The sequence below is a fragment of the Harpia harpyja genome, chromosome 11 (assembly GCF_026419915.1).
Source record: "Harpia harpyja isolate bHarHar1 chromosome 11, bHarHar1 primary haplotype, whole genome shotgun sequence".
Classification (NCBI taxonomy): domain Eukaryota; kingdom Metazoa; phylum Chordata; class Aves; order Accipitriformes; family Accipitridae; genus Harpia; species Harpia harpyja.
In genome coordinates this window covers 11739775-11754585 of record NC_068950.1, presented here as the reverse complement: position 1 = coordinate 11754585, position 14811 = coordinate 11739775, and the positions used below count along the sequence as shown (strand labels likewise).

Genomic DNA, 14811 nt, shown 5'->3' with positions numbered 1-14811 from the left:
GCATGTGGGGGTCTGCGGTAATTCTTGCTGGGATGTCAGTTACAGTACTGGTTATATTCCAGCAGCAGAATAATAAACAGAATAATTCTTTTTGTTAAAAAAAAAAAAAAAGCGTTAATTCTAATCTGGTGACAGTGACCTGCTTACATGATCTAGCATGTGATTCACATCACACCTCTTACAAAGCTGATTTTATTTCCCCAGTATCTCCCTACAACCGCAGACTCGTTGCAGTCTGTAAATGGGAAGAGGCCCTTTCCCTGTGTGCTGCTGAGCGCTGTAAAGGATTCAGCCACAAAGTGATTGAAAACAGCAGCACTTCCACCATGCAGATAGTTTGCCCACATTAGCCAGAGTTTCTTTAGCTAGCCAGTGACACACCATCTGGTTCTTCCGAGCCTGAGCTAGTTGTTGTAGCAGGGAAGGGATCTGCAAAGTGCAAACAGAAATAGCGAGGAAAGGAGGTTGGCTTAACAGGGAGGAGGGAGACATCCAAAATATGAAGAGGGCTCATCTGTTTTCAGCACTGGCTGGGGCTGTTGACACTGGAAACCAACAGGAGGTATTGGGTAGAACAGGTGAAACAACAGCAAAGCATCATTAGGAAGAAGCATGCATGTGTGTCTAGCACATTGTAGATGCTATGGGCAGGGAAATGCCAGTTTTAGAACCTGCATGTATTAGGAGCATGCAGGAAACCCTGCTGTCTTTGGAGGCAGGTGTGCAAAGACGCCTATACCCTGTCCTGTAACATTAGAGCTGAGCATCACCAGTGTTTTCCATCCTAGAGCTGTGAACAGTAACAGGAAAATGAGTCAGTCCCTGGCAGAAGCAAATTTGCTGCACGGATTTCAGAAAAGCCCTTGGAAGGAACTGAAGGGGGGCAAGTGAAGGCTGGAAATGGGTAGTACCAGACAGATTTCAAAGTGCCATTTTCTGAATGTTAGGTTTTCTAGTGTGTGTTTAAGGTGTTGAATACTGAAGTTTGCTTTTGTTTCAGTACTCTCTCCTTTACCTATGTCATTTCTTCTATTTGCAACTCAGCAGCCAAGGGGAGGGTGCAGAGGAGACGGAGCCAAACCCTTCTCGGAGGCACACAGTGGAAGGAGCAGCAGTGGTAGGCAGAAATTTATACAAGGGAAATTTAGGTTAGGTATTACAAGACATTTTTTTCACTGCGAGTATAGCCAAGCAGTATTCAAAGAGGTTGTCCAGAGAGACACTGAAATCTCCATCCTGAGAGATATGCCAAACTTGTCCAGGCAAGACCCTGAGCAACCTGCTGGAAGTTAGCCCTGCTTTGAGGGGGGAGGCAGGGCTGGGACCCAAAGGCCCACCCTTCCCACCCTCCCTGTTGCTCCCCTGGAGTATAAAATATTGCCCCACCACATGCTGCACTGCATAATACAAAACAAGGGATAGAGAGTTTTATCCTACCGGTGTGTTTCCAGTTATGATTTTTTTCATTTATCAATGAATCATCCAAGAAATAGCATCTTGTCTGCCATGGTCTATGGAGAAGTCCAGCTGCTCCCCGTGCGTGAGTGCAGGTTCCTGTTTCCATTAGACTATGCCAAGCTGTATTTTTTGTTACCTTTATTTTAGTATTATCATGTAAAAATGGGCAGCTTTAATGGGCTTCCTAGTTCATATCAGTTAAGCTTTTGAAACATATTCAGGTATCTTTTAAATACTGCTGTGTAAGTTCCTTTTTTAATCTGACATATTCTGATTTATTATTTTACTGCAGCTATCTACAGCAGTACTTAAAAAAATCAGTGCATTAATTTTTTGCAGACTGTCAGCTATGTTAAGCCTCCAGTTTTACGTGGGTTTTATCAACGTACTTAATCTCTTCCCTCTCAGATCTACAGTTAAATGTCTTCATTATTTTTTATATTGCAGTGAAGCTTATTTATTTAAACCTTCCCATTGTCTTTGCAGTTCGACCCAATACCATTGGCTATGAAGCTGTGAAACTAATTAGAAATAAAAAATGAAGCTAGATTGGTTAGTTTTACTGCTGGTTGTAAAATACAGAAAGTAGCAGCATAAAAGGAGAATACAATTGAAATTACTCAGTCTGGAGCAAAGGGGAGGAATCACAAAACTATGGCTGAGAAACTTCTTGGAAATGAGTTTTAACCTGATGATGTTACTTCACTGGTTCCCCATTTGGTCAAGTTTAAAAGCTGTTTCTTGAGACGGAGAGGTTTGTCTGGGGTCCGTTCGTTCATCTATGTGTCTAGGGCATTGGTTTGATAGAGGAGTTTGTGCTCCTGTGATGTTATTTTCTTAGAGTTTACACATCTAAGGAAACTCTATGGATTACTGTGAAGCTTTTATTTAATATTTCATTGCATGTCAGTTGGTGACTGAACAGAACTCTTGGCTTAAAGAGGCAAGGGCCGGTGGGGAGGAGGAAGGTGTTATTCTGTCATGGAGGCTGGCAGCTGTGGGTTAGACTAACAAAAGACAGACAGCACAATCCACCCAATGACAGCTTTGATTTTGCCAAGAGGTGTGAAGCCTCATCACCCCTGCAGCTGTCCCCTGCCCACGGGGTGCTTTCAGTCAGCTGCACCTGTGCCAGAGTCAAGGTGAATTAGTCCTAAGTTTGCTCCATAAAAACACAGGGATGTTTGTTTGCACAGGCCGTCATCGCTGCGTGTGTTTACAGGCTGAGGGCAAACTGGATCTCTGATGGAGATGCAGGGAATGATATTGTAGGTGGTGCGCAGGTACTTCTCTCACATGCTAGAGGGTTTCCTAAGCCAGGGTTATGCTGTTGGGGAAAGCAGCCCATCGGGATTGCAGGTGAATTTGGGATGAAGAGCAGAATTTTGTCATACCCTTTGCTTAAAACTAATTCCTTTTGGCTCCTCTGAAGTGCTTGCCTGGGCAGAAAGCTGACATGTGACAACTTCCAGGGCTATGTTGTCACAGGGCAAAGTAACTGGGAAAAGTATTTTGAAGTGAAAGCGGAGTGTTGTCATTCAAATAATGCATGTTTCTTTTGTATTTGTGTATGTAAAATTGCTAACAGTTAGGACAGGCCAAGGAGTGCAAGAGTGATCCTTCTTGGTGGCAAAACAGGGACTTTTCTGAATAAGCTCTTTTAAAAGCCGAGTTATGAAGAGAATAATACGCAGCCATATGTTCTTGCGGTAACGTATTCCTCACCTTGTTCCCCACGCTTACAGGGAGGGTTAGCAAAGGACAAGAGAAGACTGTATCAGAGGTCAGTTCACAGAAATGAAAGCAAGCTATTCAAAGTACTGCTTTTGTTTGAAAAGGGATGGGAACGGAGGTGGTTTTCCCCTAAGCCTCTGCTACCTTAAACACTAGCTGAAGCTCCCATGAGCTATGTCCCCTCCTTTCCCCAGCATCACCCCCATCTTTCCTGTACAACACTGTGAATATGACACCAGTAGCTCTTTTTAATGTTTCCATTAAAACTGCTCAGAGCATGAAATGCTGTCCTACGCTGTCATGCAGTGACGCTGTAGCAGACAAGATGTGACCGAGTGCCCTGTTCAGCTGAACAATAACCCCCAAACAGGGACACTGATGATTGAGCACTTCCTTGCAGAGCAGTGGAAGAGTATTGTAACAAAAGTTTAACAATGTAAGTGGCTTTATATAGCAATTTGCTAATCAAATTTGATTTCATAATGAACTAAACTGACAATCAATTTCTAAAATATAAAAGCTTCTTAGAGGGAATAGTCAAGTATGTCTTCAACAGAAAGATTTAACTGGGATAACTTTTAATAGAGAGCACAGGATTTTTTCCCCCTTTTTTTTTTTTTTTGAGCAATCACTCCAGAAATTGAGTTGCGTTAAGCAGCAGAAGATTCACAGGACAGTAACTACCTCTCTCTCTCGGAGTGCTGAGGTTACCACGCTACACACTCTATCAACAAAGCTTTCACTTAAACCAGATTTGTTTTCCTTACCTCTGTTTCAGAAATGCAGGTCTGCTCTGTAAAGTGACTCTTATGAAAATGGCATCTGGCAGGAGCAGGGGGAAGCCTTTTGGGGTCCATCGTCCCTCTTTGCTGCCAGTTTCTTGCTGTGACCCTTGCAGGTTCGCTCTGGGGCTGTGACAGTTCAGGGTGGATTCATTACTTCACGTATTCTGTGTAATAGCGAACTGTCCCGCGGGCCCAAGACTGCAGGCTCAGCTTCCTGCACTGGGAAATTAGGTAATGGTGTGGAAGGTAAGAGGAGAATCCATCTCCCTCCTGCCTGCAAAGGAGCAGGCAGCAGTAAAAAAAAAAAAAAAGCAATAAAATAAAATACAAAACACTTTTATATGTTGTTCATTAGTCAGCAGATCTGACTCTGCAAATTTATATATATATATATATACAAAAACACATACAGAGAGCAGATCTCTCATGTCAAAAGGTGCCATTTTTTTTTCTAAACAGAGTCCCTTTCCAAACTAGAACAGCACTTTAAATAGGTTCCTTTTAAAAAAAAAAAAAAAAGAAAAAAAAAAGAAAAAAAAGAAAAAAAAAAAGAAAAACCCTTTACTGAAGAAATGCACTTTAAATCCTAACATGAGTATGGCTGTTGCTGGCTTTTGACACAGCTGTACAGGTAGGTGGCTTCTTGTCAGCCAGAGCCCAGGAGGGAGCGACGTTGCCAGACCCTGGGCTGCCATCAGCAGCCCAAAAACTACCACAGCTCTACCTCCCGCTCCCGCAGCCCTCCTGGCCTGGCGCTGCCCCTGCCCACACTACAGACAGGAGTTTCCACCGCAACCGCAAACCTGGTTGCAGCTCAGCCGTGCGGTAGCACTAACAGGACTGGCATGCATCAGCCTGTTAGAATACTTTTGTAATCGGTCAATAAAAACCCACCCTTGCCTGTAAAGAATATTTAAACGCCATTCATAATAGGTCAGAAGTTACACCCAGTTACAACACAGCAGATGGCCCATCCACCTGCACAGGGCTGAGCTAAGTTGAACAAGCAAAGCCACAACGAAGTTGTTGCTGGGGTTGTGGGTTTTTTTCCGTAACATGGATATGGAGCCCTAGTCACTTCAGCTTTTTTTTTTTTTTTTAAATCCAAGTTTGCCTGTCCCACATTGATTCTGCTCTGAGCTGGTTTGCAGAGTAACCATTTGTAAGAAAAAATGTGCTGTCACCTTCAACTGTTGACCTATAAATCAGACTTTTTAGGACAGGTGTCCTAACACTCAAAATTTACTTTCACAGTTAAGAAATTTCCTGCTGTACTAATTATTCTCTCTCTTTTTTTTTTTTAATTAATTTTATTTTTGGTTGCAATCCTTATTTCAAGAAGAAAAAAAAAGTCAGTGTTCACACTAGTCTGCAGTAGGTTGAAGAGTGATCCTGCTGCATATAACTTGTGGATATCAGACTGTTCTTAAATGATTTTACAAGCTGGTCCTCCACCATCGCTTTCCTTTTCCTCTTCCAGTGGGAGCTGGCAGATAGAAACTCTTTGGAGGGGCCGCCGGCTCTGTGCCCAACAGCTTACAGAGAGGGCCAGTGCTGCTGGAGGGGGACAGGCAAAGGTGGTAAGAGAACCAGAGTTGGGGAAGGGGGAAATCAAACCAAGGTAGAGAGGACTGTACAATTGCATTGAAAGCAGTTTAGCAAAAAGCGCTCTCATTGGACAGCTTTAAGAACAATGTGAATGAAAACTTAGCAACTTGGGTAGGAATCTTTGAAAATTCTATAAGTGTATACTTGAAATACTGTTTGTATTAAAAAAAAAAAAACAAACAAATTGCATTTTCTTCTTTCTTTTAACACTGTGTAAAAGAACATTATGCATGTGAGTGGTTTGAGAATTAAATGGTTTAATACTCAGATCCTCGTCCGTGTCTTGTTGCTGACTGATCTGACATCGATTTTCTCTTTGCTGCCCGCTTCAAATCAGCTGTGGTGCGAGAACCTGGTCCCTGCTTGAGGCAGCTCTGCACAGCCATAAGCTTAGCAACATGGGAGAGGCTGGGCAGTACCAGGCTGCTTTTCCCAGCATCTTAAATGACTTCTGTCCTTTTTTAATGAGCTTTGTCTCACCATTTCTGCAGGCTCAGTCCTTTTCAGTCTCACCAGGTGGAGAAAGCACTACGCTCTCGCTGCAGGCCAAGTGCCCGATGGCTGTTACAGCAAGCGGGCTTTCCCGGCTGCCAATGGCAGGTGGAGCATTTTGGTTCGATGCCATGCTAGGGAGACCCAGGCATTGCCTCAACCCTCTTCTTGCAACCAGCCTCCACCTCCGCAGCCTGGAGCACAACCGCAAAGGCAGAGGTTACAGGAGGAGATTGTACATTTCTGAAGCTGCACAATGAGGTAAGCAAGCAGAAGATAGGATCCAGCAAGAAAAGCTACAGTGGTGACTCGCAGAGCAGGACAAGGAGAGGAAGAGCTGCTTTCTGAACTCTTAGTGTTTTCCAAAATGCTCCCCCTATTCTTCCAGGGCCCCAGCTTCTGCATTACATACACAGCTGCTTTCTGAGGCATTACTCCAGGCAAACATGTCAGCACAGAAGGGGCAAGTGCTTTACAGGTCTCTTAAGTGTGTAGGGGACCAACTGACGCAGCCCCGTGATACAACAGAGGAGGTGACTCTTCGTGTCCAAACCACACACCACTTCCAACACACACACTCAAACCTTCCTGCTGGGCAACAGGAGAGAGAGTTCTGCAAACCCCCTAACTGCTTCCAAAACTACAGACAGAGCAACGAAACATCTTTTCATACCAGCTCTATCACAGATTGGCACATCTAAGTTAACTCCCTCGTTGCTTGGCTTGCTGTTGCAATTTCTGCTGAGAAGAAGCCGTTATAAAGGCGGATGTTTCACTGGTTCTACAAAACCCAGAGTAAATTGCACACTGGGGACTGCCATCTATTGGTGTTTTAGCAACTGTCTGCACACACCACTTCTGTAACATACTGACAACAGGACAGGACTGTGCTTTCACTGCTCTTTTTGTTTTAAACAGCCACCCTAAATGCAGAAGTCTTAGCGGAAAGCTCATCACATATTCTGCATTTTCAAGACAACCCTGTCAGAGGTCCTACAGCAGTATGGCCACTGTGCATAGACCAGAGGTCAGATGACACATGTGGCATGGCAGCAGGCCAGGACATCTCAAGCTCTAGGAGTAAACTTGCAGGTGAAATAACAGATTTTTAACAGAGTTACAGTTATTGGTTACCTTACCTGGGCATTGTCACAGTTCATGCTACAGTAACTTTTAGCATGGACCTAGTTTTAAGTCTTAATACTCAAAAAGACAGATTCACAGCCTTGGCTACGCAAGGTTTTCAAGAGCAACTGCTCAGCACTCGGACACGTCAGAGCTGTTGGCAAGTAGGGCTCCGGTGTGTGGCAGCTCTTCCACCTACCAGCTGTGCCACACAGAGCCATGTAAAGATGTCTCCGGCCCAGCCAGCACATGCCATTTGGCTGCTGCTGTTCCACTGACTGCTCCAGCATGGGGCTGTTCTGCTGGGACTGGGGAACACAGGGAAGGGCCCATTTGTTGAAAAAGGAAAGTTTAAATAAGTCTGGGAAGTGACTTAGTGAAAACTGTCCATTCAGAGAGCAGTTTGTTACATACAGATCTATAGGTTTTTAATGAACCAGGGGATCAGAGTTACAGTTTGAGGCCCGAAAGGGAGGAGGGTTGGATATAAGAATGACAGCAATGCTGGACTCAGGTTTGGGTGCCTCAAAAATACTGTTGCCAGAAAAAATTCAGCTTCCCTTTGAATGAAGGATGGAGCAGGTGAAGTGCCCTCTGAGCCACCTCACCTGACACAGCAAGGAGGAGCGGTTACAGCCCAGCTGGATACAGTCCCTCCCTGCAGCTTGCACCAAACAGTAAGACCAACCACCCCAGGAGCAGCCCGGGCTTCATGGCAATACCCTACTGCCCCTTTTCCAGAGGCAGAGGAGGGAGAGGCGAGGCCCTGAGAGCCCCTTTAGGAGCAAGGGTCGGCTATTCTGCCCATAAAGATAATGGTGTTGAGGGAGGCTTCCCGGATGAAAAGCAGGAAGGGCCTGTTGGCATTGAAGATTATTCTGTTCATGGGGAAGGAACGGCCAGAGACGGTGACAGCTGTAGCAGCTGATGCCTCGCTGCCTTCTTCATTCACCTACCAACCAAAAGAGAAGATGGGATTAAGATATGGGCATTATGCAGTACATAGAGGGCTCACCCTCCTTCTCCATGGAAGGTGGGTGCCAAGCTCTGACCTCCCCCCAAAGCCCCAGATCACTGAGGACATGAACACCATGGGCTCAGAGCTATTTTTTCTTTTTAATGGTTTTAGCAACAAAGAGGAAGACACCCCTGGGAAAAAACAAGGCTTACCTCAAGGAAGGCTTTGTGGAAAGCCTCAGATACGTACAGATCTGTACGACCCTCTGCAATGATACCTGAAATACAAAATGGAGAAAGTTAAAACTATGCTTTTAGACAACAGCTCAGGAAAGAACATGCTTCCATCCTTCATGGACTGCGTTCGAGCAGAAGGCATGTCTGCTGTCCTGGTTTCGGCAGAAATATCCTTCACCAACTGCAATTGATCGCTTAACTCCCATGTCCTTAGTGCAGAGCAGGGCTGCATGTCCATGATGGGACTTGATCACAGAGTCCATCATTGACTGCAGCAACATCTAAATGCTTTCATGTTCTCGCTCCTCATGTGCTGCTGCACTTACTGCCCTGGCACCCATGGAGGAATGGTTACCCCCCACCTCCACCCTGCACCACCCCGTCTCTGAATCTGACCTGGGAGTCTGGCATTTTCTGGACTGAAGAGATCTTCCAGCCCCATTTTTCTCAGCTTCTCCTTGACACTGAAGCTGTCCTCGACGCGGAAGCGAGGGAGGTAGACAAAGAGAGATACCTCCATCATGGAGTCTATCCAGTCCTGCAGCTTCTCCGATGTCAGGTCTCGCTCCACCTCCACCAATGGCGTCCCAGCATTGGGCAGGACCAGCACCATTGTGATATCGTCCCCTTTGTAAGGCAGCTCCAGCACCTGGACTTTGTCCTGGGGGATGGATGCGTGGTGGAATTTGGACTCCTGGTACATAATTGGGACTTTGCAGGTCTCACCATTGGCTTTATGAAATAAATCCAGTTTTGTGTTTGGAGCTGGGAACTGCGATTTCCAGTGCCCCTAAAAGGGAGAAGGGGAGGACAAACGTGAGCATCATGTTTCCCCCAGGGAAATGGGCTGCTCCCCCAGTTTTGTTAGCCATACCTTAAAATAAATGGTGTTGACCAGGACCAAGACAGTGAGATCATCAATACCTCTTTCTGGGATCACTTCTGTAATGCGCTTCTCTGTCTTGTTAGCTACCCACGCATTAATGATCTTCCTGGAAAATTCTGGCTTCTCCTGAAGGAAGAGACCAAAAAAGGTTAAGTCAAAGCTTTTAAACACCTCTTTGTATCCCTTCTGCAGGAGACTTTAACAAGGTGTGTGCTCGGGGAGGACACCACTCCCAGTGTAGTGCTGCAACGTTTAGAAATGAGGAGTGGCGAAGTGGCTGTGGTTAAGGTGAGTTGGGACAGGAGGAGCTGCATCCCATAGTCCCTCCTGCCTTCACTGATGTCCCACCCACCCAATGCAGGGCACTCCTTGTGGGCAAAAGATAGGGACACAGCAAAAGCAGAAGGACAGAGCAGGGAAAAAAACAAACGAACAAGAAAAATCCCAAGTAGTTCAAACTCACTTTGAAGTTCAAGGGCCAGAGTTTCGCTCCATAAACTATTTCACTAATGTTCTGGTAAGTCTCATTAAAGACCAAAGATTTCTCCCCGAAGAGGCGGTTGGCCGATACCAGCTCTGAGGATTTGTTGGCTTTCTTGTAAAGCCGGCAGTTCAGCTTGGCAAAGAAGAAGTGGATCTGATCAGATGTCTTTTCCGAAATGGTGTCAAATCGAAAGACCTGGAGGAGCCAAACAGTGAGGAGGAATCCATGAGCAGGCTCTTGCACTCCCACAGCTCCCGAGCCCCACAGCAAGTGGTGATGCAGCCTTTGCCTGCTGCTCAACAGCCTAAATCACAAAGCCAAGAAATCTGCAGGCCCTTAGAGCTTCACCCTCCATGTTTAATTTGGAACCCAAATCTACGTAAGAGCAACACATCACCATCCCAAGACCTAGATTTGGAGAGGTCCAAAATGGAGGGTTAAACACTGCTCAGCATGGAGAGGTACTGCTCCTCTTTCTAACTCTGGCTTCCTTGCTCTCCATACTCTGCCTTTGACTGGTCCCAACTTCTGATTGTCTTTGACCCAGCATCTTACCCAAGAGAAGACTCCAGCTCTTGCTCACTGAAGTTCCTTCCCTAGAGCTGTTAGCACGGCACTTGCCTGGATCTGCCTCTTTCTTTGCCTCTGTTCCCCACCCACTTTTGTTGCCCCAGCTGTCAGGGCAAGATGCATCATTTCGTGTGTGTCTATCTCAAACGTGGCCATGACTTAGCTAGACCCTTTAGATGGCTGTACAGAAGACACACTAAGGTCTTGGTGATGTTTTTCTCCGTGCACTCTGACCCCTGTCAGGGAACAGATTCTAGCTTGGCATATGAACCACAACCACAAGGCTTCCCCCAGTGCTGTTAAAATTAACATAGCTTATGCACAGTGTTCATAAACCCCCTACCACACCCCAGTGAGAGCCTCACCCGAAATAAACATTGCGCTGACAGGGCCTGGAAGCAGCTCTCGGGTCAGTGCAGGTCACAGGAGGACTCACAAGATTTGTGCTAAACCCTCCTGTGATGATGCCAAAGGCTGCTCCTTTCCAGGAGCAGTTCTTGTGGCCTGTTGAGTAATTCTGGTACATCTTATCTATTTTCGCAGGGAATGGGAATATGTAGCAATCGTTTTGAGAGTAGATTTCTGCAGCACAGTGCATTTTTTCTTATCTGCTCCTAGCTGCCAGCTGGAAGGACAGTTATGACTTGTCTACTACTACCAAACCTCAGGGTTTTAAGGCACAGAAAATCCCACAGCACATTGCTCCACATGAACATCCAGGATCTCTGGGACCATTTCCTAGGAGGCAAAGGTGGCATTATTGGCCCTTTTGTAGGGAAAAGGGGGGATTAGGATTTCAGCTGTGCGTCCTGGGTGGCTCAGCGAGAGAAGGGTCCCTTCCAGTGGGAAGGGCTGCCCAGAGGGGAAGGCATGAGTGAAGATTTCAGAGGTGTGGTTTACTGCTCTGCTCTGCCCAGACTGTGTGGATGATGGCAGGAGACCCCAACATTACTTACTCCAGAGGCAGGATCTGTAAGGATAGCAGCAGTGCGGACAAGTGGAGCAGTTTGATTCACACCTCCTCATTGCAGGGAGAAAGGCCCCTCTGGGCTATAGTCTCCAGTCTGCAAGGAAGGTACAGGCAGTACCAAACCCCACATGGCAGACAAGTGTACTCGCAGTTGTCAGACAAGCAGGTCTGACAGTGAGAAGGGTGCTTGGACAGGCAGGGAGTTAATTGGTGCCATGGAAGAGCCAGAACTCAGGATTACCTCTCGGTCCAGGACCAGAGCTCCCTCCTCCGGGTGTAGAAGCCACAGCTGGAAGAAGAGGCTCCCTGCATACAGGCTCCCCTGCTTGGGAAGCTCAGGCTCTTACTGTGCTGTTTTAATACTGCCCAACACAAGCAGACAGAAGCTGTTTAGTTCTGGCTGAGCACTCAGACTGCTCTTACTTCTTGAGGGCCTCCTTGTAGTAAGCCTAACTGATGTTCCTGTGCTCCCGCAGGGTGGCACAGCCCTGGAAGCCAGGTGGACTGGAAGGTGTCCCATGTGTCTTATTTTTGCCCCAAAGGAGAGAGAGGGAATATGAAAAAGAGCCTTTCTCAATGGGACTTGGTATCATGGCTTTTCCTGCTTTTTGCACAAGAAAAGGCTTAGCTACCTGCTCAGCTCATTGCTTGCCCAGTCTGTGAGAAACAAACTGTTCCCGTTCCCTTCCCTCATCTCCCAAATGGGCTTCCTTTCCTCCAGATGAAAATTAACCTCTCAAACCCAGGAAATCCACCCAGAATGCTGGATCCAAATAGGGAGTCAGAGGAAAGAGCTGGGATCTAACTAAATCCCAAGACAAGCAGCCTGTGTATGTCCTTCCCAGGGGCTTGTTTAAATAGAAGTCTCCCTTCACAAACCAGGGATCCATCCTGACCCAGGGAGCCCTGTAGCAGCAGTTGGCCATTATCACCTTTGCTGTCTTTCAGACCCTGGTGACAGCTGCAGGAAAAGGCTGAGGAAATGCCACTGACCTCCATGAGCTGCTGGAGGGTGCTACCACAAGCTCCGAGCTTGGTCATGGCGAAGGCTGTAGAAATGCTGAGGGGTGACATGAAGATGTTTTCTCCGTTGTCCTTAGAGTCAGCCAGGTACTTGTAGAAGACAACAGCAAAGCGAGAATTGGCCTTTGACAGCTCCCAGACCCGGGGGTTAGTAGACTCTGGGAGCTTGCCCTTCCCTGGCTCTTGCCCCTCGCCCTCCTGGGGCTTCTTCTCGGGGTTGCGATAGATGCAGATGGGATTCACCGGGATGTCGCGTGGCTTTGCAGTGCAGACGTCTTCCACAATGTAGTGCTCAGGGGCAGCCAGACCCCAGACACTGAAGAGACACACCACAAAAAGATGCATTGTCCTGGAACCAGAAAGAGAAAGCTTATACACACTGGCCTACCCAGAAAACCCACGCTGCCTCTGCAGCCCATGGGCCCCATTTCAGCCAATATCAGAGTGACAGGAGCCCCACGGTCCTCTCCAATTGTCCTTTTGTCCTGTAGCTACAGGATAAACCAGGAGGACAGACAGACACCACCAGCAGGATGAGCGTGCCTCTGAGCACACACCACTTTTAGAAACAATACACTGAAAACAGTGCTTTCCCAGAGCCCCTGGTGCCCTCTTTTTTAAGCAGCAGGCTCAGCCCTGACAATTTTGTACAAAAACGGATGATTTGAACTTCTGAGTCCTCCCCATCAGCGAGCCAAGGTGGCTACAGTGAAAGGACCCTGCCCATGCAGCGTTTCCCCAGGCCTGCCTGCACCAGGAGCCAGCACAGCGCCACCAAAGCCTCCCAGCTGCCCCGATTTGCAGTCCAGGTATATTTATGCTTCTGTACAGATCCTGCCCAGCTTCCTCATGGGGAGAGCGCCCAGGTACCCCAAGCTCCACAGCCCAGTTGGCCTTAGACAAAATGTTTTTGACTGTTTTCTTCCCCTTTTCCCTCGGGGAATCCCCTACTTCTCCTGGTCTCTTTTCTCCCTTCACCTGAGCTCCTCTGTCCCCTTCAATTACTGTCTGTGCCTTCAGGCTCACCTCAGCTTTACACTATTTAAGGTACTGATGCAGGAAACACTATAGCAGAGAAGAGAGGTGATAAGGAAGAGGTCTTCAGGGAAGTAGGTCCCTCCATGCATTGAGCATCTCTAATCCTGAAAAAGTGTATTTTATAAGTGTGTATGGTATAGCTGGTGCACCACTGCTATTCCTGTCCAAAGTTCACAACACCTCAATGCAAACTGACTGTCCCTGGTACCAGAGGAGGATAGGCTAATGGTAATAACCACGTTCCAGCAAAAGCAGGTCTCTGAAAATCTCCCAGCAAGGCAGAGAGAATTTGTATTTTCCACCTTTGCTAAAGCAGGGGATCTGCACGTCCCACCAGCTCTGGCAGCAAGGCCTCATCAGCCATCCTAGGGCCAATTAAGTGGCACACAAGATTTCCTGCATATTGTGGTTTTGAGATGCCCTTTACATGATTCTGTGGTGGGTTTGTTCACATACCCTGTGGGAGGAAGCTCACGGACCGCAGCCACAACAGCTTGGGAAACAACTACTGGAAAGGGCTGGCAGCCCGCCCAGGACTTGCCTGCCGTGGAAGACTTTTTCAAAGATATGTCTAACTTGGGTAGGTCTCTGCCTGCCCCCGCATACTCACTGCCACAGCTACCAAGCACTGCCTCCTGAGTAACTAAATCAAAGATCAGCTGCATTTAGCACTGGTGACCTCTGGGGCTGTGGTCTTGCCAGGGCTGGTAGGCCAGCACCTGGGGGAAGAAAACAGGAGCAACTCAAGGGCTGATCCAGGATGCAGGAGACCTCTGGGTTCTTTTACACCCCCCTCTCCAGGCTCTGGGGCAATGACTTCATCTTGGCTCCAATTCCTCTGCAAAAGCAGAAATTACCTCATTTGGCATTGAGACCATATCGAGCCCCAAGGGGCCCTCTCTGGCATAGACTAATAGCATAGCAACAAGTACTGCAAGAAAACATGCAAAACAAGACGTACTTGCTCAGGCCACGGCCACCGCTCTTGCTGGTAACAACAAACAGATTATCTTTCAAAAGGTTTAGGATAGATGCAGAGGGCAAAAAAATCTGAAAGGGGAGGGAAGTCAACCAAATGCAGAAGCAAAAACAACACCCAGGGCAGGAGGCCAAGAGAAAGGAAAAATATTCAGATAATTGAAAGTGCTCCAGGAAGCGCTGCTCTTCCGAACTTTTCACTCCTACAGGAAAAAATCAGCCAGCAACAAGCCAGGCACACTTCTGTGCTCCACAGCCCTAGGGCCTGGACCAGGGTGGCCCTTCGCTGCCTGCCAGCAGCCTTCCCTCACCCACGCTTAATTCTCTCTGGCTCCAGCAGCACTGAGGTACCCATGGCTAGTCCCACCGCAGAAAGGACAATCTCACTGTAGTCTGTGGCCTGTCACTCAGCTCACCTCCAGGGAAAGGCATATCCACCTGCCTGTACAAGCACAACTGCCTGCTT

General features: G+C 47.3%; 1 protein-coding gene across 1 annotated transcript in view; it reads right to left on the bottom strand.

The window, feature by feature from the left end:
• Window positions 1-7601: 7601 nt before the first annotated feature.
• Window positions 7602-14811, bottom strand: part of RC3H1 (ring finger and CCCH-type domains 1) — an 83652-nt gene continuing 76442 nt past the window's right edge. Inside the window, exons 20-25 of the mRNA XM_052801321.1 lie at window positions 12300-12678; window positions 9746-9961; window positions 9271-9408; window positions 8793-9186; window positions 8373-8437; window positions 7602-8154 (exon numbers count right to left, since the gene is read on the bottom strand). Coding sequence (XP_052657281.1) covers window positions 7981-8154; window positions 8373-8437; window positions 8793-9186; window positions 9271-9408; window positions 9746-9961; window positions 12300-12678 — 1366 coding nt within the window. The 3' untranslated portion in view covers window positions 7602-7980. The remainder of the gene's footprint in view (window positions 8155-8372; window positions 8438-8792; window positions 9187-9270; window positions 9409-9745; window positions 9962-12299; window positions 12679-14811) is intronic.